Below are 25,945 nucleotides of genomic sequence, written 5' to 3'. Positions count from 1 at the left end.
GTTGTTATCTTAGCGTGCTTCAAAGAAAAATTATAGGTGGGTGGGAAGATTGAACGATAAAAAATATCAGCTTTGCTGGACAACATCACACTTCACCAACATCATGGGTATCCAGAAGAAGCATGGAAAGGGTCGCCTTGACAAGTGGTACAAATTGGCCAAGGAGAAAGGATACCGCGCCCGAGCTGCATTCAAATTGATACAGCTGAACAAAAAATATGGCTTCTTGGAGAAGAGCAAAGTATTGCTGGATCTTTGCGCTGCACCTGGAGTTAGTGTTCCCATACCCATTTGATGAAGATGCTGGCTAATTAGAATATACAGTCATGGTGTCAAGTAGCGGCAGAGACTATGCCTGTGGGAAGTCTTATTGTCGGAGTTGATCTCTCCCCCATCAAGGCCATTCCAAGAGTCATTACCTTCCAGAGCGATATTACGACAGATAAATGCCGAGCGACTATCCGATCACATTTTAAGACGTGGAAGGCGGACACCGTTCTACATGATGGCGCACCGAATGTTGGTACGGCTTGGGTGCAGGATTCTTTCAACCAGGCGGAATTGGCTTTGCAGGCGATGAAATTGGCGACTGAGTTCTTGGTGGAAGGCGGCACGTTTGTCACAAAAGTGTTCAGATCCAAAGATTACAACAGTCTGCTTTGGGTGTTCAATCAACTTTTCACCAAGGTCGAGGCAACGAAACCGCCTTCTTCACGAAATGTCTCCGCAGAAATCTTCGTCGTCTGTCGTGGATTCAAAGCTCCTAAACGAATTGATCCTAAGTTTCTGGATCCTCGCTCTGTCTTCGCAGAACTATCAGACCCTACACCGAACAATGAAGCTAAGGTCTTCAATCCCGAAGTGAAGAAGCGGAAGAGGGATGGTTATGAGGATGATAACATGACACAATTCAAGGAGGTTCCAGCTAGCGAATTCATTCAAACTACGGACCCTATTGCTATTCTGGGAAGCTTGAACCGACTGAGCTTCGAACAGCCACCGAACGGCGACGTTGCTCTTGCAGCCCTCGACAAATTGCCAGAGACTACCCAGGAGATTCGAAACTGTTGTGCAGATCTACGAGTACTTGGAAGGAAGGAATTCAGGAATCTTCTGAGATGGCGACTGAAAGTCCGAGAGAAGTTTGGATTTGCAACGAAAAAGTCTGCCAAAGCTGCTGCGGAGGAGGAAGTTGCAGCAGTAGAACCAATGGACGAAGAGTTGAAGATCCAGGAAGAGCTGCAAGCTCTGAGCGAAAAGGACAGTGCCCGCAGAAAGCGTGATCGTCGAAGAGAAAATGAGAAGAAGCAAAGAGAGGTGGTTCGAATGCAGCTACACATGACAGCCCCTACAGAGATTGGACTTGAGCAAGCAGGGCCTAATGGCGAAGGATCGATGTTTGGACTGAGAACTGTCGACAAGTCCGGGGCTGCGGATAAGATTGCGAAGGGCAAAATGGCAATTTTGACGGAAGCTGATTTACGAAAAGATCGCGATAGTGGATTTGCGTCTGGCGATTTTGATGGAGAAAGTGACGAAGAGGAAGATCGACTGGATAGAGAGCTCGACTCTATGTACGAGCAATATCAGGAGCACAAGTCCGCTGCAGACGCCAAGTTTCGAGCAAAGAAGGCTCGAAAAGAACACGAAGACGGCGAATGGGAGGGCTTTTCTGCGGAGGAGAATGTTAGTGACGACGATGAGCTTGAAGAAGACAGCAGTGACGAGTCTGAGGCGGGGGATATGATTTCAAAGCGTTCCCTACTAACAGACCTCACTCGCGACGAGAAGAAGTCAAATGGGCTGTCACGGCGAGCTGCTCAATTCTTTGACCAGGACATATTCAAGGATATAGGTGGTTTACCTGAAGAGTCCGAACCTGATGAACCGGAAGAAGATGAAGAAGAGATCACTGCAGACCTCGACCAGTTAGACGCTATGAGACAGGAAGAAGATGAGGACGAGTCCATGGCTGAGATTGAAGAGATTGAGCCTGAGTCTGACAGAGAGGATGACGAGGACGGTTTTGAAGTGGTCAAGCGGTCAAAAGATGACGATCAGTGGGAAGACGAGCCTCGAAAGGACGGCAAACTTGGTAAGTATTCAAAAACACCCCTGAACTACATATCTGATCTTCCATAGATATCGACATAATTACCGCCGAAGCGATGACTTTGGCGCAACAAATAGCATCAGGTGCAAAGACTAAGCAAGACCTTATTGACGAGGGCTTCAATAAGTACGCTTTCAAAGACCGAGATGGTCTGCCAGAGTGGTTTCTCGATGACGAAGGTCGTCACGACAAGCCCCACCGACCTATTAGCGCAGCCGCAGCAGCTGCTATCAAAGAGAAGCTGCGCGCCCTGAACGCTCGACCTATCAAGAAAGTCCGCGAAGCAAAGGACAGGAAGAAGTTTAAGGCTGCTCAACGTTTGGAGAAGTTGAGGAAGAAGTCTGCCTTGTTGCAAGACGAGGAAGGCATGACAGAGAAGGAGAAGGCGCAGAGTATTGTGAAATTGATGAGCAAGGCGGCCAAGAAGAAGCCCAAGCAGCAGGTTAAGGTCGTTGTTGCTCGAGGGGGAAACAAAGGTATTGCTGGTAGACCGAGAGGTGTGAAGGGTAAGTATAAGATTGTGGATGCGAGACTGAAGAAAGATGTTAGAGGTGAAAAGAGAGCGGCCAAAAAGAAGAAATGATGTACTCAATAAGAGGAAATCTCATCGTTTCACAACACGTCTGTATGGGCCGTGTTAGCTCTTGGAAACACTCACAGAATGCACCCAGAAGTGAAGGGGCCTAAAACAAGAGTTGATATTTCGGCCAGGTTTTTTTTTGCGTAAGTTGGCTTTCCATTGACTTTCCAACTCAAAAAGTTTCTGTACAATTTTGTGAACCAGGATCAGCTATTCCTTTTTGAACTTCCACCACTCTCTTGTCCCCCTTTCAAGCGACGAATATCGCGGTCTACTGTCTCGATTTTCTCACGGACTACATCGAGTCGACCTTCACTACTAGATGTTAACAGTTTCTCGTCAATCCATGGCATTTCGAGACATACAACTTGGTATTCCAAAATGAGATGCCAAAGACAATACATGCAACGGGGCCAATCGCGTTAGGCAATGTGACAATCCTAAAGAGGCGCGAAGTTACAGACATTTCGTCAAGATGATGCGAGCGAATGGCTAGGGTTTTGGGTTGATGAAGCTGATGAGAAGACTTTTGGCGTGACTAGATTTCCTAGTTTGACGTCGAGGGGAGCAAGAAATTATTAGGGATCTTTCAAAGATAGACTTCGAGACTAGGATTTCTTGGATTCGAGACCTTGCTCCTTCTCGAGCGTTTTTAAAGCCCACCGCTTCTTGTTGTATCCAGTGTTCAAGGATTGATAGTTGCGATACCTGGGGAGGCTGTCAGCTTTCATGTTATTTTCGAAAGTAAAAAGTTTACTTACAACCGAATGCTGTAAGCGCCCTGCAGAGCAAGACCGAAGTATGTCAAGCTAAGCAGAAATTTGTCGATACGAGCGTATTTTAAAGGAGACATGGAGGTTGTGAGATGATCGATATTGTTCCTTGAAACTTTCGAGTGAGGAGAATCATGTGCGGACAAGATGTGCTAGCTTCCGATCGGTACCAAATCTGATTACTGTAGTAGTCCCGCCAAGCCGATGATGTAATTATTCTCACTACTAAATCTTCCCCTCAATAGCTTAGAATGGAGCAAAAACTTCCTAGGTATGTTCTCCTCAATTTGAAAATCCACGTGAGTGATGCATGAATAGGGGCTTAGACCAGTAAGTGAGCATGTTCACTCAAAGTTGTTGATAGACATAAGCGACTAATACGGGATATCGATGACGCCGTTTGCCACAGAATTGCAATCCGGATTACCCATATTCCCTCCATTGCCAAACAACAACTTCTTGTTTCCCTCCACAGTAATGATCCTCAGACTACGCGAGTAAGCCGACCACTGGCCCACATCAACCACTTTCCATTCCGTAGGATCAGCACCGTCACCGTTGATGAAGACTTGTTCAGTACTGCCACTACTAGCAATAAGAACACCTGACCCGTTTGTGTTGGATGGGTTGGGGGTCCAGATAATATAAGGAGAGCCGTAAGGGACAGTCCCAGCAGTATCGTTTCCGACAAGAGCAATCCCGGTGGTAGAGTTGAAGAGAAGGGGGTTTGAAGACATCTTGTAGTGAACTGTGCAATTCGCAGATCCACAATACTCGTAGGTCATGATGTATTGATCGGTAGACTCGATATATGCGACTGTGGTCATGCCTGGTCGATCATCGTATGTATAGTATGAGACATCTTCGATAGTGGAGGACCAAGTCTTCAGACCGGTTGTCGTGACATGGACGAGCTTTTGGGAATGTGCCGGATCGCGTTGATCGGAGAAGTAGCATACTAACTCGTTGTTATACATCATGAGAAACGGTTCCCAGATTGCTTCATCACCGCTGGTGATGATCTCAGGACCGGCTCCATAAGCAATGTGGCTGACAAAGTTCCAGGTTTCTGCGCTGTCTGTACTAGCATACAGTTCAATGTAGACACCTCCTGTCAAACTCTCGGGGGCCGAAACACCAGCGGCAAGTAAGTCACCCGCAGCATAACCTCCAAAAGCTTGTGGCAACGTGTATAGGAAGGGTTGAAAGCGCATGCCCCAACCGTTGACTTGGTCTTTGACTGCAGAGAAGTTGGAGTATGTCGCACCTCCATCTGTCGATTTGTATATGGGGTGATTGACCAAGGGAGGCTCTGCTGCATAATTCTCCCATGTCATCAGGAGAGACTCATCTGGTAGCTGGAGAGAGCGTGCGTAAAGAGTCTTCCATTCCACGGCGTCTGCGGCTGGGAAGAAGAAAATGTTATCATTGAAGTCCGTGTTAGCTGCGGGTGTTGGATTTGGAGTAACACATTGAGCTGAGGTTGAGAGAATGTTTGGAGTCAGGAGAAGGATACTGGCAAGCGAGAGGTAATACATGACGCTTCGAAGATTTGTATTGGAAGAACTTTGAGATCTTGGAATGCTGGTGGTTCAAGTCCTGTCTTTCAGTAGATGCTGCACTTGAGGGACTTTATATACTCGTCCTACGATCTTGAGGAGGAAGTCTTTTTTTTTTTGTTAAGGCGAGAAGCGAGCTGCTCCAGGTGAATACGAAAGCACGGAGCAGGTAATTCCACTTCTGATATTTCTCATAAAGATCGACGAACTTACAGACGACTTAGGAAGGTGTTTTCCCCACAGATGATCATCCTTGTGGGGTATGCATCGGCTCCGCTGCTCTGGAGGAGCAGAGTTTGCGGATGAAGAAGATAGTCTTTTCGGCCTTGGCCAAGTAACTTCGTCACTTGTGGATTGTTCCGACTGCAGGGACATCATTAATCCGTCTTGGGGAGTGTCGGCAACTCCCTACGAGCTGCCCCGCGAATCCCAATTGAGACGTTAAAGAGAGGACTAAATCCACAAGATCTGGTTGTGGCCCCTGACTGGCGGCGGCTCGCTTACTGTAGGAAGAAGCGCACCAAACGGCGTGAACACCTGAGCCGACTTCGTACTGTACTTTGGTTAGGTAGTCCCTTCTAGCTTGCGGGGTTGGGCTGCCATGATGGCGAATACGATCATGTATCGAATTTATATTCTCCCGACACTCCCCGGATCCCAGAATTGAACCTTCCACATTGCAGTTCACATATGTTTTTGCTCAACTCGACATGCAGCAGCAAGAACTCTCCTCGGCACCGGCGAACGATCACGTTCGTCGATTGACCAAGCGAACGATTTCAGTCAGTCGGGGTAGTGCTGCATACCCCAGGAAACGAGCTGTCACTGCATGCCAAGTTTGTCGGTACGTCAAGTGATGCCCTTGTTTTGCATTGTTCCAGGAGCCGGATCTTCGGGTTCATGGGCAGCTGTCTATCAGAACATATAGATATAGCGCAAGTCTCCGCATGGGCACCTCGCCTCCTAGTTCTCTGTCAAAACTTTATATCAATTCGACCTGGTAAAAGAGCTCGACGAACCAAATGCGACCAAAAGAAGCCATCATGTTCATTCTGCGAGAGCATTGGAGCCGAGTGTACTTCGGATCCAGGAACCATACCGTCCACATTCGATCCTGCAAGCATTGCCATTCTTGAGCGGTTGCATAACTTAGAAAGCAAGTTCGATTCTATAGCCTGTATTTCACTACGGGACGATGCCGAAGCTGGTCACCTGCGCCGTGGGAAGGGTAGCCGGGAAGAGACACAAGTCGACCTGCGTTTAGAAAACTTCTTGCCGGAAACACTGGATACAATCTTGAAGTGGCCAGTCTTTCGGAGTTTGGATCTACCTGTTGTGTCAACACCAGGCCAATTCAGCCCAGTCTCGGTACAATCATCCACGCAAGCACCAGCCATGAGCGATGAACTTAATCCAGCGGTATGCAACCAATGGCTCGATGGCTTCTTCCGTCACAGTCATTGTAAGAATCCTGTTCTCGATGAACAACAAACTCGTCGGTTGGTCCGGCGGATATGTCAGGAAGGGTAGGCTGGGATATCGAATCATGTCTAGCACTTCTTGTGTGTGCGAACGGTGCACTGGCCTGTCCTCTGTCCAGTCCTTCTGCCTCTGCAGACGAGATGACATCTTCGGTCTCTCATGTTCTATTTACGACAGCACTCAAGCGGATTGGGTCGACCTTGGGCTCTGCTGGTATCGTTCAGGCACAATGTTTATTTCTTGCGGGAGTCTTTCTGATGTCATGGCGCATGTTTCTGCAAGCACTCGCTGTTTCTCAAAGCTTCATGTCTTGTGACAGCCGAAGATCTAACGCAGCCGAAGAAAGCATATATTGGTCCTCGTGGAAGTCGGAGAGGGAATTGAGATGGGAGTTGGGCCTACCTGACTTCGGTGAGATGGGAGGCGAGACGCCGCGATCTTTTCCGAGCTGTTCTGAGGCTGATGGAGATGATAATCTTCGCGCTTGGTATTTTTATTTGTCCGATATCTCGCTTTGGCGGTTGGAGACAGCAGCCAAGAAGGATATGAGGACATTAGTGGACGAAAAACCAGCTCGGATCTATGACAAGTTGATTGATTTTGCGGAGGAGAGTCTTCAGCGTGTCACAAACTGGAGAGATTCGCTAGCAGCCAGTGTCAGCATTGCAGAGGATGACTTTCCAAAAGGTGATGACGGCGACATTCTCAAGTTTGTTCTCAAAGGACGAACCACTTACTTCCATGAGCTTATCACGTGACCGTTCATTGACGCGGTGATCAACTATAGACAGGAGGCCTCTGGAGTTAGACGGTGGGCAGCATAGGGTTTTGCTTTTCATCTCGAGAGGTTGGAAATCAATCGTCCGGGTTATTACCACCGGCATCATGGCACTTGGCTAATGATACGATCTTCAGCTCGAAGTGCATGTATTCTGCTTGCAGCAGCCCAAAATTCGTTCACTGCTCAGCTCCTACCATCCAACTGGCAAGAGGCGGTTGAAGCGACGATTTTGATGATTCGATTCTGGAGCAGTGGTTGCGAAGGATTGGCTTCTGTAGCTCACCTCCTCGAGTGTCTTTTCAAGATTGAAGCGATCAAAATCTAAGCTTTTGTATCTATTTACGGACCTTTGAGTATCTGCGCATACAGCGCAAATAGCGAGAATCGCGCTTTCAGCGAAATCTGCGCAGTGTGCGGCTTCTCCTCTCTTAAATTCCTTGATACTGTGCTATCAATCTCCTCTGATCTTCTGATTTATGAAAACACCGATCATGCTTTAGTTGCTGTCCAATACCGCTTACAGTCTTGCCCTGCGCAGAAATGTAGACTCTCGGACTGCCTTCGAGTCACCTGCAAAGCTGGCAACCTCAATTGTGACTTCCTTTCCTGGTAAAACAAATGTTCCACCCACCCATCGCTGCAGAGGTCTTACCGACACATCCATCATGATGTTCTTGGATACGCCTGCATCTAAATCCATGGGGTGGAATCCTAATAACACTCGAGATGGAAAGTCGGGCATGTCAACAAGTCCGTAAACCTGAATAACATGCCTACCACGACGTGCACCTTCGTTTGAAACCTTGACATGAATCAGTAACGTATCCGAATTATTGCCACAGCCCAAGGAGCCAATTCGAAGCTCCGAGGTCGAGAAATTCGTGTATGAAAGGCCAAAACCCAGAGGAAATCTCGCCTTGTGACCATTCCTGTCGAGCAAGTTCTGGCCGTGCCATCTATCGTACCTGATATTTGTCGCCTCCATATCAAAGTAGGGAAGATGACTCTCATCCTTGGGAATGGAGAAAGGTAATCTTCCGCTGGCATCAACCTTGCCAAAGAGGACGTCCGCTAAACCATCGCCGCCTTCTGAGCCCGCATACCAACTCATAACCAACGCAGGGACTTTGTCTATCCACTCTTCCATGATAACGGCACCGGCTGCTATCACGGACACGACTGTGTTTGGATTTGCCGCTGTGACGGCTGAAATCAACTCCACATCCTGTGGTCGAAGTCGGAGCGAGCGGCGGTCTCCACCAGCGCCGACTTCAAGTCCAGAATCTAACTTGTCACCATTGCTGTGACCTTTCAAAATGGCAAGTGTTGCCTTTTCCTCCGGAGTGTTCGCAGGAGGAAACAAGTTCAGTAAGCAAGGATCAGATTGTAATGAAGGAACAACATATTCTCCCTCATCTGTGGCATCGTATCCTACCACACAGAGAACAAGGTCGACCTCTGACGCCAACTCTGCTGCCCGTTCCGCAGAATCGCTGTCTTCGAGAAATATTCGAGCGTCAGGAAAGGCTTCTTTTATACCATCAAATGGTGTTCCCACATTGGGAGCAAAGACTTGAGAAGATCCTTTGTCACCTGTGTTGGGAACATTAGCGAGTCGTCCGACCATGGCAACCGTCGAGAACTGTTTCGCGTCCAGCGGAAGCAGAGGCCGGGAAGCGGCAGAGTCTATCGGTAGTGATTCATTCTTCAAGAGAACCATTGAGCGCCCGGCAGCTTCTCTCGCCAGCATTCTGTGCCGGTCACAGAAAACAGCGGAGAGATCTGCTTGGCTTCCACTATCGTTCGCTGCGAACTCAAGTTCCTTCTGCAGAATTCTTGAACAGGCCATGTTCACAATTGACCAGTCTAATTCTCCAGACAGTGACTCCAGCGCTGCTACAAGGTGCATCTCTCTTTGTTGTCGGAAAGGCGCCTCGATATCTAAACCATTTCTCAGCGAAAGAGCAGCATTCCGGAGACCAAAATGAAGTCAGAAATGACAAAGCCATCGAACTTGTACTCTCCTCTGAGAATGTCTGTGAGAAGAGAGCTTGACTTTGTCCAGCCCATTCCCCATTGACGGAATTGTACGAAGACATCACCGAGGCCACACCACCCTCAATGATCCGCCGGAAATGAGGAAGATAAACCTCATGCAATACATCTTCGTCAACAGTCACATCCACACGAAAGCGAGCATTTTCCATTGAATTCAGCGCAAAGTGCTTCACACACGCCATCACATGTTCTTGCACACCCTGTGTAAGAGCAAGACCAAATTCTCCCAATAGCACCGGATCCTCTCCATACGTCTCTTGAATCCGACCCCAAGCTGGATGGCGAGGTACATTCACACACACGCCGGCGAAATAGTTGGATCCCTGGGCTTTTGCTTCTAGTCCGATTGCACGCCCAACTCTGCGCTCCAATTCTATATCCCAGGTTGCACCTCGGGCCATTGACACGGGAAATGCGGTCGATGCGCCCATGACTACCCCACGAGGACCGTCAGTGAAGCGAATTCCGGGGATTTTCAAACGGGGGATGGAACCCATCACAAAAGGTACGCGATTGTATCTGTCGCATAATATTTCTCGAAGTCCAGCATAGAAGGGTACATCTCCATCTAAGAGAGAGAGCTGCTCTTCATTACTGAGTTCTGAGAGTAGCCGTTGTGTCGCGAGAGATAAGGATTCTCCTTTCCGTAAGGCTTGAACGGCATCCTCGAACGTGTAAGTATTGTAGAGCTTTCCGAGTTTCTCGGATGCGAATCTTTGCTCAGAATGGACTCTGTGGTGGTGGTCGTCGTCATTTTGCTGACGGTTCAGAACTCTAGAAAAATGCCTAGGAAGAGAAAGAAAGAGAGTCGAACGTTGATTTGAAAAAGAGAAGCAAAAGAGGCTCTGCGAAATATTCTATTTTACCTAGTTCTTCGATGTATGATATCGAGCATGGAAAAATGGGGTCAGATATCGCTTCACATTAAGACTTGTGCATGTGATTCTGGGATACTTCTTCTGTATTGGAGAACTGATTAGGGGAACATAATTGTTGCCGATACTCCGCATGCACGGGAAGCGTCAAGAAAGTTAAGAGCGGACTAAAAAAGGTGCAACTTGGCCTAGTGATACCTACCCCTTTTTGCCGTAGCCGAGTTGATCATGTATGCGCACGAATGAGAGATCGCTTCACGAGTGAACGATCCACAATCTTGGTTCCGAATAACCACCTGGGCTCTTTAAATACAAACAAGATGCGGCTGGTTGCCACCAAGACTTGATCTGACGAGGCAATATTGCGGATGTGGGGAGCGTGGCCGCGGGGACCCCGCAGGGATGCCATGTGCATCAAGGAACTTCTCACTTGAATGCAATACTCTCTCGTGTTTATATGCCAGGAATATTCTCTAGGAGTTTCTTTGCCGATCTTAAAACCCAGCTCAATTGTTAAGGGAGAGAAACTCTTCACTTCTCCAGCCTACTTCAAGTCACCACCCCTTAGCTGCCCAGCATGCCGCTCAGTCCCAAGACTTACCAAGTAAGCTATTCTGGCTCAATCACCTTATAGTATCTATTAACACATCAACCAGTTCCTGGTAGGAGTCTTTGCTTCCTTCGGGTCGTTTCTCTATGGGTATCTACCTCGCATAAATCCCTCAAATACAATTGCCGACATTCGTGTAGATATGATCTTGGTGTTATTGCGGGAGTTATTGCTTCTCCAGCCTTTCTATCGACTTTCAATAATCCAAGCGCAAATGAAACGTAATATTGCCCCCTTCGCATAGCGGAGCTAGCTAATACTTGCTCAGAGGTGCTGTTGTATCAGTTTTCACTGGAGGCGCCTTCTTTGGAGCTGCCCTTGCCGGACCCATGGGTGACTGGTTTGGCCGAAGACTTACCATTATGACGGGTGCCCTTATCTTCTGTGTCGGCGGTAGTCTCCAGACAGCCGCTCAAAATCTGGGGTACCTTTACGCCGGGAGAGCTATTGCAGGATTGGGTATTGGCATCAATTTATGATTATCCCACTATATCAAGCCGAGATTGCGCACTCTTCCATCCGTGGACGAATTACCGGTCTCCAACAATTTGTATTGGCGGTGGGAGCTCTTGTTGCTAGTGAGTTAAGTTGATTTGGTGCTCCAATACCACACACTGATAAATATTTTCTAGCTTGGACTACCTTTGGTACCAACCTCAACATTAGCAAAACCAGCAATGCCCAGTGGCGTATTCCTCTTGCAATGCAGCTTGTCCCTGCAATCATCTTGGCCCTCCTTATTCTACTCTTTCCGGAATCCCCCAGGTGGCTCATCGATCATGGGAAGCCAGACCAAGGCTTGAAGACACTCGCACGACTACATGCAAATGGCGACGTTAACAACGTCTGGGTCCGATCCGAGTACGAACAAATTGAAGCAGCCATCACCCACGAGCACGAAGAAGCCGCCAAAGGCTATGTGGCTTTGTTCAAAAATAAATCAAGCTTCCGACGTCTCTTGCTTGTGCTCGCACTCCAAGCCTCTGTACAGATGACTGGAGTGTCAGCCATTCAGTATTTCTCTCCAACGATCTATGCGACCTTAGGCATTGGCACTCAGTTGGCATTAAAATATCAGGGTATCAGCAACGCCCTGTCTACCATCGCCACAATCTGTACGATCCTATTCATCGACCGACTCGGCCGCAGATGGCCCTTGATCATCGGTAATCTGATCAATTGCGTCTGTTTCATTATCGTCACGGCTGCAATTGCGCCTTTCCCAACCGCATCGCCGTCAGCCAGCATTCTCTTGGTTGGACATTCATATGCATGAACTGAGTCTATCAGATCTCGTTCTCGTTCACTTGTGGCTCACTATCCTGGATCATTCCTGCCGAAATTTTCGACACCCACACCAGATCTAAAGGTGTTTCCCTTGGTGCCATGATGTCGTTCGCTTTCAGCACCATGATTGGGCAGGTCACGAAACCTGCTATCGAAAGTATCAGCTGGCGGTACTTCATTCTATTCGTTGTGTGCAATTTCACCAATGCTCTATTTTTCTGGGCGTTCATGCCTGAAACCGCGAAGCGCCCCTTGGAAGAGATGAATGCGCTATTCAGTGGCTCGTCGTGGTTTGTTCCGACGATGAAGAGAGCCGACTACGATTCTCATGACTTGGAATACAGGGTAGCAGAGAACGAACAGAAGGTACATACGATCGCTGTCGAGCATTCGGAAGATTAAGGTTGTTGATGTGGGATTAGGCTGGTACTCAGTGATGTGTTGACTTTCTTGCTGTGGTTCTGGAATTTTTATCCTTAGTAGATTCTTGGGCACTTACTTTCAATACATAGGATAGAAAGACTTCCGCAATGGAGGCAACTTATACAGGCTGAATATATAGTAACTCTTTCCTTTGCCAGAAGATCAAAGTTTGATTACATGCTATATGCTCCGCTTCAAGTTAGTGCTCGGGAGGCTTGCTAATCGTGCTGTGTAGACACTGCGCACAATCGATCCGAGAAGCCATTTTCCTATTGAACAGGAGGAATTTTCATGGGCTCGGTCATCTTTAGAGTTCGCGGTTGCAGACCTCCTCGCTTCGCCCAAAACTCCATGCTCAAGAGTAGCCTGTAGAGATCAACCTTTAGTTGATGCCATCTAACCCAAACTTCCTCGCACCATTGATGATCTCATTATTCTTCAGAATTTGCTTGTCCTTAACCACGGTACCGTCCTCTAATTTCAGTTCGATGCAGACAACATTGTGGCAGCTATCACGAGAACGGCCGCATTTGTCACATTTGGTCTTCGTAGTCCACCTGTACTCACGGCACTGCGTGTATATCAATATTTATGATCAGTACATAGAGGGAGAAGACCTTACTTGATCACATTTCCAATGCGTGTAAGTCCTTGATTTTGCGTCCATTACACTGAGAAAATAGATCGGCTGAGAATTGGAGAGCGCAGGCGCTGTGACTTTCTTTGATTTGAAAAACATCTTAGGTATTTGGTGTTGCGCTTTGATGTTTTGGTATTTTGAATATGTTGGTAGAGACGAGCATTGTGTTCAGTCCTTGAAGATTAAAGTACTCAGGGATAAGCGCAACTTTGAATCACTAGGCACAATCACACTAGTGCTTGCGACAGAAGAAATTTGATGAATGGCATAAGACAGTTGAGTAATGACAGGATAGGTGTGGAAGCGCCAGAGTGTTATGACTCGGTCTTCAGGATAACTCAATTGACTCCAAGAAGCGCTTCTTCCCTGCTCTCAAAATCCCACGTTCCTGTTGGATCTCACCAATTGTAATCACAGTCAACCATCTGTCTCCTGTATGTCATGTTAAAGATGTCATTGCCTATCGAAATATCCAAATCTTTGCATCTAAATCTAAACCTCCTGACTCAAAGAGCTCTGAATCTCAAATCAAGTGAAGAATAACCTTCTGAAGTATCCTCCTATTGTCCGGCGGAGATGGCCCTTGTACCCACGTACTGCACTAGACTTCAATATTTTGTCTGAAGGTACTTGTGAACACTTCCCAAAACCACTCTTAATCAGTATTCATTAGTAGCCTAGAATAAAAGAAAGCTTCATTCTTCCCTACACGTGAGCATTTCTCAAATAGGGGCTGACGCGAAAATAAGCGAGTGCTACTGTAGCCACAATAACCTCAGACGACAATTCGGCCCACCAAAGTCCATTTCCATTTTTGGACCTGAGTAGCTGCTCTGGCCTTAGTCGAGCCCTGAGATCTGAGATCTGAAGATTTTGGAACCTTCCCTGTCTTAAACGAATCAAGCATCGACGCCAGCTTTGAAAAGACGTCCAGCCCAATTGAAGGCAGAGATTGAGGTAAGGGTCGGTGATGTAGGGATAAGGTTATGATGGAGGGTGGGCGAAGTCAGGCCTTGACTTTAGTGAACGTGTTTCCGGTATTGGTCGGATTGAGGCTCCAGCTAGAAAGACGTCTTTCACTTTTCTTTTAAACTCCAAGAGAAAGTTTTCAACGGCGGGGTGGAGCTTCTGTGCCACAGAAATTCATTCATGATATCTGCTGGAAGCTAATTCATGTACAGGAACCGGCATATATCCTGCAACTTCGTGCTGGTAAGGCTCCGGTTTGTTCGATCCCATCTCTGCATACGCAGTTTCCCCACCAAGTTCATGAGGGTTCCCTTTGATAAGCCCTCCACTTGTCACATCTGCAGGTCCTCTAACCGCAGCCTGCCGCCTCTTCTTCCTCAAGATGAACCGCGTCAGCCCTGCTAGAGCAATAATAGCAATCACAGCTGCGGCAACGCCGATTCCCGCCTTAGCCCCTGTACTCAGCCCAGATTGTGTGCCTTTGGGAGTCGCCGAAATTACCAAGCCCGTGGCTGTCGAAGTTGAAGTCGAAGTAGAGCTCGAGGTGGAGGAAGTTGAAGTCGACTGATTCGCGACCCCAATTATAGCATCAAGTTTCACGCCCAGCCCTTTACTGCAACATGCTGTGTTGGTGCTGCCGCAACACCAACTTCCGTCTGAGCATTGTATTAATGGAACGTTGTCGGATGCATCTCCGCCATTCTGTACGGAGACTGATTAGATCTATGCTAGCATAGTGTGTCTTGGAATCAAGTACATACTGAGGAGTTGGTACACAGATTCGAGAGACAGAGCGGGCTTTTCCAGGTCGGATCTGTGCAGGATCCGCGCCAGTACAAGGGCTCGTTGTCACTTGGGTTGTTGTTCAGACAAAGTCCATTGGGCATGCACTTATCATCTGCAACTATTGGATTGGTAGCAGTCCACTGGAAATTGGTCGTCAGCGCTTCCCACCATTCTATTTCAGATTGATCCGATTTGGGTTCGTTCTGAGAACAGGAGCACGGGTCATCTTCAAAATGAGGGCACGAAACCTCAAGAAACTCCATACTTACATTTGTACCGCAACATTGCGAGAACGTTCCTACTGTTTGCACGCAAGGCTGATAAGCAGGGCTGGTCTTAGCAGTACCATCGGGATTATAGCAAGTTGAAGAGACGAGCACAACGTTGGAGAGCAACGCAAATAGAAACTCAAATTCCCTGAGAGAATGAGAACTCATCATGGATACTAACGAGGTAGAAGAGAAGAGAGGAATGGGTGCAAACTTTTGCATCTAGTCCGCAGAGAGGGGGCAGGTTATTTTAAGTGTGGTAGGAGCAGCTCTTCCCTGTTGAGGGAGGAGGTAAAACAGTAGCAAGGACCAGGTGGCGACTTTGAATGAACCACTGGGTTTGAACCCCAGTGGGATCTGTCGCTCGCCTCTAGGCGCCAGTTTTGGGAGCGGGGCTGGCCTATCAGTCCCCGAGGATGACAGAGTGTGTCCCCCTGTGCCACACCCGTCCTCGCTTAGGGCTCCTGCGCCTCCGGTTGATCGTGATACACCAGATCGACCCGGGAAATTGGTATTTCCTGATAACAAGCCCAAATTGAGGCTGAGAAGTATTCGAAAAGCGTGGTGTTGTGGATTGCACCCAGACTAATCCGGGAGCCAATTGACGGGTTCCAGAGGGCAGGATTTAGCGAGCACCCCTATTGTTTTGCCGTCGCTGAGTGTAACAACATCTGTCCCTATAGCAAGCATAGAGGAAGTAATGAGATCGTCATCTCCTCTTTTACTACGGCCTCTTTCCATGGAGAGTCTATGGAGTCAATAAAAAATACAACATTACGGCTATGAGAAAGCCAAACAAGGCTGAGACAGCGGAGTTGACCCACGAGAGTGCTTATGGTTATGTTCGGCAATATGATGCAGCCCCCATGAAAAGTAGTGCAAAACTTTCACCCCTATGTATTAGCGAAATGCACACTAAGGAGCCTCTGGGTCTAGCGAGATGCTTCTTGTCGGGAAAGGCCCTCCAATCCTTCCAAAAGTAATCAGCATATTCCACTGAAGTTAAACAGAAACGTCCTCCCAAATAACTTCAATAACCGACCATCTAGAGCCCGGAATCCTTATGACCCCTTTGAAATTAAACCTCGAATCGCTCTTGGTAAACAATTGGGCCCACTGATCTACGTCTCGCTCTCTCCCATTCAGACACGCTTTCATGACCATGTCGGTCGCTCTAGTGATCTGGTCAGTAAGTATGTAGTGATCTAATAGCCCATAGATATACCTCATTCGCCTTTCAATGGAATACGAAATGGATCCAGGTTCCGGTAAACAAACTTTGCCAGTCACGATTCTGGCCCCATGCTTAAGAGCCGGAATGAGTTTTCGAAGAATTCGAATACTGTATTTATCAGACCAATCGTGGAAGATCCACCGGAACAAATATGCGTCTGCGTTCTTGACAGGCTGCTCCGTGAAAAAGTCGTGCGCCACAACCTCCACCCGCCCCTTGAGATCTTCGGGAACTTCAACCCCGGCAACAACATCAGGGAGATCTTGAGAAATACACTTCATTTTCGGAGAGTATCTTGCCAGATCAAAACACATCATGCCCTGAGAACCTCCGAGCTCGACCACCAAACCTTCACTCATACACGCCCAATCATAGTGTGCAATCAAGCCGGCTCTCTCAAACTTGCCTCCAGCATGTGTGAAGTTCATGACATCCGCAAAACGTTTCCCACGATCGGGGTCTTTCTTCATGCCATTGAAATATGTCTCGTATTGGTTGGTAGCAAGATTATATCCCGTCTCATTCGGCTCCTCGGAATTCGGCCATTTTTCAATAGCATCGACGATACGTGTGCTGGCGGGCCAAATCTCCTCTGTAACCAGTCCGAGGAATGATTGTAAAAGAGGTATCGTGGCAATTGCCTTGGATATAGCTGTGTGGGTGACGATTCCTCTACGCGGCTCGCGGAATATTCGATGGGTGATTGCCAAGCGAATAATTCGTTGAACGTCAGGCTCAGGTATATCAACTGCAGATGCAATGAAGGCGAAGGACGCTTCACCGCCGATTGGGAAGCTTGAAGCGAGTTTGAATCGGTAGATTGCGTGGATGGTTGGCAGGAACGTTGTCTGGTTCAATGTAAGTAAGATGTACAATCTCTAAGGAGGGACCCGACATCTAGTGTGGTCCAGAAAGCACTTGGACCTGCTAGGAGACTATTCAATTCTTCAGTTGCCTCTGAAATAGTAACCTTGCAGACTGCAATATCCGGAGGGAGTTGAGGGTCAACATAGTCGACATCAAAGGATGGCGAGGCAAGGTTATGGGATCGAAGGTACTGCTCAATGATTTCAGTCTTAGTGGATATAATTGCCGCAAGTTCCGATATCCTGGTCTTTGCCATCTTTCAATTTCGGCAAGTCTCGAGATATATCTAGACGATGAATCGACGAGACTTGGAGTCCGAGACTCAGTGGCGGCCGATGTGGACAGTACCAACACGTGAACTGAAGGTCTATTTGTACTCTGAATCAGTATCGCTTGCTTTTGTGTGTTTTTCTCTTCATCCGGCGAACTTACCCAGATAAGCCCAACATTGGATATCGTATTGTGATACTGCCAACATACGTTGGGTGGTGGTTAGGTGTGTGCATCGTATCTGGAACTTGTGGTGAGATCGGCAGGCTTACCCAACAAATAACATTTCGCTCAATTAAGGGGGCAAGTTAGCATACGACTTTTGTGATTTTGTTACACACGGTACTTGCGGAACTGCCCCAGGCAAGGCAGCATGCGCAACAGGCTGCAAGAAATTAGGTCACACAGCATTGGGAATTGCTGTACTGCCCTACTTGTGGCTGTAGCAATACCTACTTGAACATCTTCAAGGTCTTGAACTCGAAGCTTTCATTTCATTAACAAACGTTCAGAGTCCCATCTATGTACAATACTATTAGTCCTTTGCTGCACGACATTATCATTAATTTCATACAAACTCCATCTTAACTCATCTACACATACACAGTGCGTTCCCGAATCTACAATCAATGCTCCTTCCACCACCTTTTGTTAAAAATTCCTCGACTCATGACCACGAGCCACACCAGTTGATCCATAAGCAGCCTCTTCCTGCGCCAGTCCACCTGGGTATCCCCTCATCCTCGACTCGGACTCCATGCCTTCGGCCATATCAATCTCCGTCTCCTTGCTAGCATAATGTCTTGTGCGGATCGCAGGGATGAAATCGATCGCGTAACTCCAGACGTAGAATGTGTATATGAGAGAAATAACCCATTCACAAACAGCAGCGGGATTGTAATTCTCCTTGTCACTGAGGACACCGAAGGCGATGGCGAGACCCAGTTCAACGAAGATGAAGGCGAGTTTGATCCAGAAGGAAATGCGAAGGATCCGGTGTTGACGGTAGTGAATCCCTAGGCGTTGGTACTCCCAGCAGACAAAGATTGCAGACAGGATGTAGCCGGCACTAAATCCATCAGTTCATTGCTAGAAAAAGTGAAAAGGGGGAAACCGACATGAAGACTACCAGACATGCGTCATGAGTTTTGGAGTATTTGATATCATTTCGGCAAGTGAGAATGATCAAACCAATCATTCCTATTATCGCAAAAATAATGGCGAGGCCACTCAGTATCTTCTGAAACATGGAAGTATTTCGAGCAATTGTTCCTCGGTGTCGGAGCCAGCGCTCAGTAACGAAGACGGTGGTGAAGCTCACGACGGTGGTCGTTCCCATCGCGATGAAGAGGGGTTGCAATTGATGCGCTCCAATATCCGAGATGTACCTGCGACTTTCATGAGATGCGGTGGGTGGTGAGAACAGGGCAATTGACGAACGCGATATGTTGATTTGCATCCATTGGTACGAGGTGTACTGAATGCTCTTTTACCGTCCACCATAGTAACATCCCAAGAAGCATTCCCAGCCATACAAATCCAGAGAAGATGGGGACAATAACGTATATCGTCGCCCACCACGGTGCCTTCACACCTGCCATTTTGATCGTGTTTCAAGAGACCAGGAAATAAAGTATGAAAAGTCGATCGCTTGATAAATGGCGAGGCACTGAAACGAGGAGGAGGCCGTGGAGCACAACTTCGATCTCAATAGAGTTCTATAATTATGTACAGCAAGGAGACAACATGGAATAATGGAATAATGGAATCAAAAGATGCGATCGAGGAAAGTATTCAAAAAATTACTTACTATTATAGCGCTGTACGTCATTTGTTTCGTGGATGCTGATTAAGTTTGCTTAGAGTGCAGACTTTGCCGAACTTCCCGGAACATTCGGAGGTGAACTGGGAAATAACATACAGTGTCAAAGAAAGAGATCCTTATTCTTCACTGTCAATAAATGCCCTCAGTCTATGTTCGCATCTTAGCAATCCCGCAGACAAGGTATATATGAAGGGGTGGACACATCGGAGCGAACCCCTCCCTTGTGGTGTAATACACGGCTACTATGTACAGTAACCAGGAACGGTATTCTGTGGCACGTGCATTCAGATTTATACAGTATGGAAGATTCTCCATAGCAACAGCACAGTTCGCTCCGATGTCTCCACCCCCTTCACTTGTCAAAAATGATGTCAGCCATTGAGTTTGAAAGCTCTGCCAACCCTCTGAAGACCGACCCGAGCCCCGAAGACTGTTATGTCCGGGCACATGACTAGCGCAGAATTCCGCGGTGCTCAAAATCTATGCTCATCTTTCATAATTCCACGATTTATATATCTCGAGTATCATCATAATAACCTTGAGAAAACACCATCATCTCTTTTGCTTTTGCATCTATGGTCAATCACGGGACTTCTCGCCCCTGCGAGAATTGCAGGAAGCGACGCAAAACGCAACTTTGACTCTGGGGGACATCTCTGAACGCCTGATCCTGGGGGCAGTATTTCTATTTTGCTAAATTTGGTGAGGTATCCATCCTGTAGGTCAGCTAGGCACTGAGATTTCTAAAATTTGTGTTAAGGGTCTTCTACCAGAGATGTATACGATGTCTTCAATCTGGCCTTTCCTGAAAGTATTACAGAGACACAACAGAACTGCTCTTTCGCAACTACGGCCCCCTTCACACGCTCAGGGCAGCTCATTTAATCAGAATTTAACAGCCAGTGTGCTGGACTTGAAAATTGACATCATGCTATTAGAGCTTTCCTCGATGATTTCGTGATGCATTCGGCTGGAAGACGCCTTTCTCGCGGATTCTTGGACATTTTAAGAGTATCTAATTGTGGTTAGTGATCCGTCATCGCATCTTGGATGAGCAGCCGCAATTTTCGTGCGATTTGTTTATATCTGCTTTTTACATATTCCAGTGACTCGGGTTCTTTATTTACTGCCAATAGACCTGCGCTCAATCTTTTTGCAGGAGGGTCTACTTCCTTCTCCTATCATATGTTCGAGGCGCTCAGGGTTTTTGGTGGTGTCACCTTACTTACCAGCCTTAGCGTGCTTTGTATTTTGGTGTTTTTGGTCTTCACTACTGCTCTGAGACAAAGAAGCAAATTTGCGATCTGACGTGGATTCAACTAATAGTCATGTATCCTGCTTCTATCGTTAATATACTCTGCATTTAACATTTCTTTGAATTTGTGTTCTTAATTAGCGCGTGCTTCTTCAGCACCTCCCAACTTTCGCCAGCAAGATTTCGGAGACAGGAAGGCGAATACCCAAGCTCACTGAATGAGCGTGGCGCTGTTCGCGACATCGGGATTCAAGTAGGATTGTGCAATTGGTAAGTAATTTCTTGCCAAGTAATTGGTGAGGTGCGCTTGCAGTGCCTGCCGTGCGATTCCTTCGGCGCGAATGCAAGGTCAAATTCCCTGAGCTTCTCTAAGCCAACGAACGCCCTTACTGTCTGACTACCGACACCCAATGATTTGACTTGCGAGAAGGCTCAATCTCACGAGCTGCTGAGAAATCTCTGGTGCTACGACAAGTTGAGAAAGTGACAAGACTTTTCTCCTAGACGCGCTCGATTTGTGGGGTGCCGCCCAGAAGTACCCTTGGAAAGCTTGTCTCAAGTCAGAAGGTGCTTAACCTCCGCTCGGCACTCAAGTACCGCTAGCCGTATGTTACATTGAACCACAATTGAGATGCGAGGCTCGCCAAGGCTGCCAAGTGATAAGAAGTGAGCGCCCCATTCTGCCTTCTCCGTTTGGCTCAAACTCCGTGAATCAAAGCATACGGCTTCCTTTTCAAGCTCGCTCGCTTAAGTAGTCTATTATCGTACAGTCCTGTGGCCATGAAATCGACTCAATCCTTGATGGTTGACTCGCTCAACAGGATTCTGTACTCAAGCAATTGCGGTACAGATTTTGTATATAATCCCAGAGGTATCCCCTCTCACCAGAAGCCAACGAGTACTTTCTTGTGGTCTTTCTTCGACTTTCGTCTCTTTGCCTCCAAGCTGCAGCCTCATCACTACATCTGTCATTCACAATGGCAGTAAGACTCGCTTCTACACTCGCTCTTGCGATGCTATCGACATTGTCAGCAGCTGTTGCACTCCCAGAGGCACTGGCCCCGCCTGTGCCTGGCGGCGTCGACATCGTGGGAGGATCTGCAGCCACCGCTGGCCAGTTCCCATATCAGGTTGCTCTCCTGCACAGCGGCTCGTTGTTTTGCGGTGGCGTATTGATAAACGCCAACACGGTTCTCACTGCAGCCCATTGCTCTGTAGACTATTCGGCGTCATCCGTCCAAGTCCGAGCTGGATCACTTGTAAGTCCGTCCTTCTAGAATCGGCTACATAAGTGAATTTAAGATGCACACTGACCAGGTGTTAGAAATACGCCTCAGGGGGTACTCTTGTCAGCGTTTCAAAGATCGTTGTTCATCCAGACTACGATGAGGATACTATCGATAATGATATCGCCCTCTGGAAACTAGCCACAGCTATTCCCACGAGCTCGACAATTGGCTACGCTACGCTGCCAGCGCAGGGTTCTGATCCAGCCGCCGGAGTATCAACCACAGTATCTGGATGGTATGTAAAGAACCATTGAGTCCTTGCTCTCGATTAAGCGCAAGGCTGTTTCGAAGTGTTGATAGATGGCTAATTTACTGAGTAGGGGGCTCACATCTGAGAGTGGGTCAACTCTTCCAACATCTTTGAGATATGTCTCAGTACCAGTTGTGTCCCGTACCACATGCCGGTCCGACTATGGTACCTCCGCAATCACAAACAACATGTTTTGCGCTGCTGCATCCGGCAAAGACTCGTGCAGCGGAGACAGTGGTGGACCAATCACCATTACATCCACTGGAGTCCTGGCTGGCACTGTATCATGGGGTCAAGGATGCGCTGAGGCTGGGTATCCTGGAGTGTATGAGAGAATTGGCAACTATGTTGACTATATCAATGCGAATAAGTTTTAAGCAGTAGGAGGGCAAGAATTGAATTTTGGAGAAGCTAATTGTCGGTCCTTGAGTTCTCGCAACAGGAACTCTCCGAGTTGAGACCCTAATGGGCTGCGAAGAATATATACGCATGGTGTCGAACATGGAGCTCTTCAATACACGTTTGATGTACAAATGCGCCTCTTGCAAAGTGATGGTCGTACCTGAGAATCTGTAATAGCAACATCAGTAGCGCCCAAAGATGACCCATGAAGTTCTCACAGAGTGGCATGAATACTCCAGCAAGGAGTGAGTATCAAGCATCCTGAGGTATTCCCTTGTACATTGCATGCAACAGCATCTCACGCAACATGTTGGATGAGTGGGTTTCATCCGGCATACCAACATCACGAAGAACATTGGAGCTAGTGCCGCCTGATTGCTAAGGATTTGATTCGACGGAAGAATGAGTTTAGCCTAAAGCGATTTTTGTTTACAAAGAGGTGTGGAGCAAATTGACAACATAAACTACTTAAACATTCCCTTAGCCAGACTTTAGTTCAAACTATTAGTTGCTTCTGGTCATAAATGCCAATCTACAAAAGCCATGGAAAAAGAACCAGACTACTTGCTAGTTCGAGACATACACTCATCCATTCGTTGAGCAAACCAGTCGCCATCTTATTAATTACCATCCAGGGCCATCTGAATTTTCTAACTTGATGGGAGACTCAATTTACAGCATTTCTGTGGAAAGATGGCCTTGGCTATCTTCTACACCCATCAGTTCCTGTCGCTGAGGCGAACTGCCGTATTGCGGATCTTGGAACCCGCACAGGGTATTGTCGTCTCTCTGCTTTTGTCGAGTTCCTGGCACTGACGTCCGTCACCTAGAATCTGGTTACTAGACCTAGCTAGACAAGTTCCAGACACGACGCAGTTATACGGCTTCGACATTTCCGACTCACAATATCCTCATGCGAAATATCTTCCCCATAATGTAAGATTGAAAGTCTTGGATAATCTTGACCTGGAGCCACCCAAAGTGTTACAAGAGACATTCGATATTGTGCATCTACGTCTCTGGCTTGACGGCATGCCCAACGGAGACCCAACAGCACTTCTATCTCACGCGATAAAGCTTCTACGTAGGCTGCTGCTCTCTTTAGCAACTGAATACCAAAACAACATGACTGATGGTTACAGGTCCAGGAGGATACATTCAATGGGCTGAGATGGATCCTCTCCGTGGTATTACTCATGGCCCAGACGGCGAAGATTGGCCTAATGTTGCCAATGTTCTCGCCTTGATGCAAAATATCAAGGATCACAGGTAAACATTCAATTCGAGCTTCTCCTCCCCTTCCGCAGCGGTCGTTTCCATCTTTCTGACCCCTGCAGATGGATTGAACGGCTCCCCGAATTGTTTCACTAATTCAAACTAGAGAATATAGAGGAAGCCTTCTCTTTCGAACAGCCGTGGCAGTCCAAAATGACATCCGATCTGTCTTGTGCTGTTGTTCATGAAATGGAAAATAATGGAAGCCCTTACATCGCCCAGAAACTAAAGATACATGATGTTTCAATTCCGCCGGCATATGCCGAAGTCTTTAAAGGAGCGCGTCTTGTGCAGCCGTTCTGCATTACTATTGGAAAAAAGCCAATTCAGAATAGTCCTTTTGAATGAAATTGCTCCACTCACACACGAGGAATCCCAAAATCATTGTGAGATTCTACTTGGCGAGAGATACCTCGGATTAATACTCTAGCATTTTCCAAATTTCAGCCGGCGTGCGATGCCAAGCTAGTGAGTCATAACTCAAGAGAAACGATGCAGGAAAATATTTCCAGAACAGCGACTTTTGACAGTGGGTACTCGCTTGGTAAGGCAAACAAGATCATACTACTATGGTTAGATAATGTACCTGAGCTCCGTTTCTCTTGCTTCATGAGTCGAAGCATCCATCCTACGTCCAACTGCTTCCACCCGCCCGTATTTCCTATCTCTCCTCCTGTTCTCCAAGAACAGCAACGTGCTCAACACCGCACTGGCTACAGCGGCAAGAAGAGAAAAAGAACACGCGATCCACATCCCTTTCCTGTAAAATGGCCTTTCGCTAGAGGGGAATATATTCGTTCCCAGCAGTGTTCCACACTGACCAACAGTCATCATAATCCACAATCCTCCCGCACGCTTCGAGCCTGTAGCGTTGATGTTGGAGTTCCAGATGAGAATGATGGTTGTCGTGACGAAAATGTTGACTGTGAGGAAGATGCCGACGTATCGTGCTGTCACGGAAGTGGCTGTGCCTAGAATGATGAAACCAATTGCGGCAAGTAGGGCGAAGAAACTAGCAAAAGGCCCTCGTAATCTCACACGGTCTGACACAATTGCTGTGGCAATAATGACAAAGAAGCAGAGTAGATATGGAGGTGCAGACAGGCCATTCGATTCGAGTTGAGAAAATGTTCCAAGCTCCGAGATGATAGTAGGTAGGAACAGAGGGAGGGAAGCAAAACTGACGTTGCAGCTAAAATTCAAAAGAGCGAAGAAGTAGTCTAGAGCGGTCAGCACTGGTACCATCTTAGAGACAAAAAGTTGACCTACTACGATAGTCTTTGAAAGCATCCATAAGCTGCGAGACTTGCAGACCCTCATGCTCAAAATCACCAGGTTGATTTTGAGCAAAAGCTTCTGCGACCAGTCGCTCTCTCTCGTTCAGAAAACGAGCTTTTTCTGGAGAGTCCGGGAGGAAAAACCACGTTGCCACAGCTAACAGCACGGTTGGCACGCCCTCAATAATGAACAAGAATTTCCAATTTGCAACACTGGAGTGAATGTGTGACAACGCATAAGCCAACGCTCCTCCATATGCATTGGCCAACGCCGAACCAGACAAGAAGATGCCAAACCGCAAACCCAGATACTCTGGCGGATAGAAAAATGAGAAGTACAACGGTATTCCAGGCCCAAACATAGTCTCCGCCCAGCCCAGAAAGAAACGACAAGCCATGAGTCCCTGCCAGCTTGTACAGACTGCTTGCAGTGTACTGACGATACCCCAGTACAGAACCACAAATGTGACCCACTTGTGGGGTTTGAAGATCTTCCATCCAAGGTTGCTAAACTGGAAGATTATGTAGGCGATGTAAAACAAATTGGCCAGCCATGTGTATTTGTCCCCTGAAATATTTATGTCTTCAGCAAGTCCGGCGAGCTTTGCGTTTCCGAGATTTGATCTGTCAAGAACAGAGAAAGTGTATAGAATGAAGCATAAGGGAAGGAGATGTAAATCCAGCTTCCGAACAACTCTGCGTCTTTCTTCGGGTGTTATTTGGATGTTATCGACGGTCATCGGAGCATACTCAACGTTGGCAAATTCTGCCTTCTCTAGAGAAGGTTCCTCAAATG

General features: G+C 47.4%; 12 protein-coding genes across 12 annotated transcripts; 5 read left to right on the top strand and 7 right to left on the bottom strand.

The window, feature by feature from the left end:
• The first annotated feature begins 43 nt into the window (after positions 1 to 43).
• LY89DRAFT_778498 (uncharacterized protein) lies at positions 44 to 2,745 on the top strand. Its single transcript, XM_018222214.1, has 3 exons — positions 44 to 271; positions 325 to 2,095; positions 2,143 to 2,745. Exons 1-3 carry the CDS (start codon positions 104 to 106, stop codon positions 2,694 to 2,696), a joined length of 2,493 nt encoding a protein of 830 aa, XP_018076555.1. The 5' UTR covers positions 44 to 103; the 3' UTR covers positions 2,697 to 2,745.
• Positions 2,746 to 3,301: 556 nt separating this feature from the next.
• On the bottom strand, positions 3,302 to 3,546 carry LY89DRAFT_729665 (uncharacterized protein; the record flags this gene model as incomplete). Its single annotated transcript, XM_018219399.1, has 2 exons — positions 3,302 to 3,401; positions 3,455 to 3,546. The coding sequence occupies 2 exons, from the start codon at positions 3,544 to 3,546 to the stop codon at positions 3,302 to 3,304; spliced, it is 192 nt and encodes a 63-aa protein (XP_018076554.1).
• LY89DRAFT_395821 (uncharacterized protein) lies at positions 3,527 to 5,199 on the bottom strand. Its single transcript, XM_018207230.1, has one exon. The coding sequence runs from the start codon at positions 5,002 to 5,004 to the stop codon at positions 3,841 to 3,843; it is 1,164 nt and encodes a 387-aa protein (XP_018076553.1). The 5' UTR covers positions 5,005 to 5,199; the 3' UTR covers positions 3,527 to 3,840.
• A 536-nt stretch (positions 5,200 to 5,735) lies between these two features.
• LY89DRAFT_704840 (uncharacterized protein) lies at positions 5,736 to 7,613 on the top strand (the record flags this gene model as incomplete). The annotated part of the gene is made up of 5 exons (XM_018217411.1): positions 5,736 to 5,869; positions 6,033 to 6,520; positions 6,556 to 7,261; positions 7,295 to 7,318; positions 7,355 to 7,613. 5 exons carry the CDS (start codon positions 5,736 to 5,738, stop codon positions 7,611 to 7,613), a joined length of 1,611 nt encoding a protein of 536 aa, XP_018076552.1.
• Positions 7,614 to 7,733: 120 nt separating this feature from the next.
• LY89DRAFT_768573 (putative periplasmic beta-glucosidase precursor) lies at positions 7,734 to 10,241 on the bottom strand (the record flags this gene model as incomplete). Its single annotated transcript, XM_018221793.1, has 3 exons — positions 7,734 to 9,229; positions 9,309 to 10,132; positions 10,213 to 10,241. The coding sequence occupies 3 exons, from the start codon at positions 10,239 to 10,241 to the stop codon at positions 7,806 to 7,808; spliced, it is 2,277 nt and encodes a 758-aa protein (XP_018076551.1). The 3' UTR covers positions 7,734 to 7,805.
• A 557-nt stretch (positions 10,242 to 10,798) lies between these two features.
• LY89DRAFT_768565 (general substrate transporter) lies at positions 10,799 to 12,672 on the top strand (the record flags this gene model as incomplete). Its single annotated transcript, XM_018221792.1, has 8 exons — positions 10,799 to 10,825; positions 10,878 to 10,921; positions 10,972 to 11,052; positions 11,100 to 11,290; positions 11,329 to 11,409; positions 11,464 to 12,086; positions 12,122 to 12,484; positions 12,631 to 12,672. 8 exons carry the CDS (start codon positions 10,799 to 10,801, stop codon positions 12,670 to 12,672), a joined length of 1,452 nt encoding a protein of 483 aa, XP_018076550.1.
• A 1,624-nt stretch (positions 12,673 to 14,296) lies between these two features.
• Positions 14,297 to 15,373, bottom strand: LY89DRAFT_768563 (uncharacterized protein; the record flags this gene model as incomplete). Its single annotated transcript, XM_018221791.1, has 3 exons — positions 14,297 to 14,852; positions 14,912 to 15,076; positions 15,206 to 15,373. The coding sequence occupies 3 exons, from the start codon at positions 15,371 to 15,373 to the stop codon at positions 14,325 to 14,327; spliced, it is 861 nt and encodes a 286-aa protein (XP_018076549.1). The 3' UTR covers positions 14,297 to 14,324.
• Positions 15,374 to 16,207: 834 nt separating this feature from the next.
• Positions 16,208 to 17,867, bottom strand: LY89DRAFT_638436 (putative O-methyltransferase; the record flags this gene model as incomplete). Its single annotated transcript, XM_018211576.1, has 4 exons — positions 17,739 to 17,867; positions 17,335 to 17,673; positions 16,431 to 17,287; positions 16,208 to 16,379 (listed from the first exon to the last, which is right to left on the bottom strand). The coding sequence occupies exons 2-4, from the start codon at positions 17,560 to 17,562 to the stop codon at positions 16,208 to 16,210; spliced, it is 1,257 nt and encodes a 418-aa protein (XP_018076548.1). The 5' UTR covers positions 17,563 to 17,673; positions 17,739 to 17,867.
• A 138-nt stretch (positions 17,868 to 18,005) lies between these two features.
• LY89DRAFT_638435 (uncharacterized protein) lies at positions 18,006 to 19,177 on the bottom strand (the record flags this gene model as incomplete). Its single annotated transcript, XM_018211575.1, has 4 exons — positions 18,006 to 18,096; positions 18,151 to 18,645; positions 18,695 to 18,964; positions 19,017 to 19,177. 3 exons carry the CDS (start codon positions 19,175 to 19,177, stop codon positions 18,228 to 18,230), a joined length of 849 nt encoding a protein of 282 aa, XP_018076547.1. The 3' UTR covers positions 18,006 to 18,096; positions 18,151 to 18,227.
• A 2,546-nt stretch (positions 19,178 to 21,723) lies between these two features.
• On the top strand, positions 21,724 to 22,563 carry LY89DRAFT_552876 (putative trypsin; the record flags this gene model as incomplete). Its single annotated transcript, XM_018208325.1, has 3 exons — positions 21,724 to 21,915; positions 21,981 to 22,180; positions 22,266 to 22,563. Coding segments are annotated over 3 exons (690 nt in total), but the record flags the coding sequence as incomplete, so codon positions are not given.
• Positions 22,564 to 23,140: 577 nt separating this feature from the next.
• On the top strand, positions 23,141 to 24,242 carry LY89DRAFT_768555 (UMTA methyltransferase family protein-like protein; the record flags this gene model as incomplete). Its single annotated transcript, XM_018221790.1, has 5 exons — positions 23,141 to 23,192; positions 23,276 to 23,372; positions 23,428 to 23,681; positions 23,740 to 23,831; positions 23,981 to 24,242. 5 exons carry the CDS (start codon positions 23,141 to 23,143, stop codon positions 24,218 to 24,220), a joined length of 735 nt encoding a protein of 244 aa, XP_018076545.1. The 3' UTR covers positions 24,221 to 24,242.
• A 56-nt stretch (positions 24,243 to 24,298) lies between these two features.
• Positions 24,299 to 25,889, bottom strand: LY89DRAFT_694532 (MFS general substrate transporter; the record flags this gene model as incomplete). The annotated part of the gene is made up of 3 exons (XM_018216711.1): positions 24,299 to 24,337; positions 24,521 to 25,092; positions 25,142 to 25,889. The coding sequence occupies 3 exons, from the start codon at positions 25,887 to 25,889 to the stop codon at positions 24,299 to 24,301; spliced, it is 1,359 nt and encodes a 452-aa protein (XP_018076544.1).
• Positions 25,890 to 25,945: the final 56 nt, after the last annotated feature.

This window comes from Mollisia scopiformis (genome assembly GCF_001500285.1).
Source record: "Mollisia scopiformis unplaced genomic scaffold LY89scaffold_4, whole genome shotgun sequence".
NCBI lineage: Eukaryota > Fungi > Ascomycota > Leotiomycetes > Helotiales > Mollisiaceae > Mollisia > Mollisia scopiformis.
Note: the sequence above shows the minus strand (reverse complement) of the source record. Positions and strands in the feature narration are given on the sequence as shown.

Coding starts and splice junctions, on each gene's coding strand:
- LY89DRAFT_395821 (XM_018207230.1), bottom strand. CDS start 5,004: ATGTATTACCTCTCGCTTGCCAGTATCCTTCTCCTGACTCCAAACATT.
- LY89DRAFT_778498 (XM_018222214.1), top strand. CDS start 104: ATGGGTATCCAGAAGAAGCATGGAAAGGGTCGCCTTGACAAGTGGTAC. Junction 272..324: donor ATCTTTGCGCTGCACCTGGA/GTTAGTGTTCCC, acceptor TAGAATATACAG/TCATGGTGTCAAGTAGCGGC. Junction 2,096..2,142: donor TCGAAAGGACGGCAAACTTG/GTAAGTATTCAA, acceptor GATCTTCCATAG/ATATCGACATAATTACCGCC.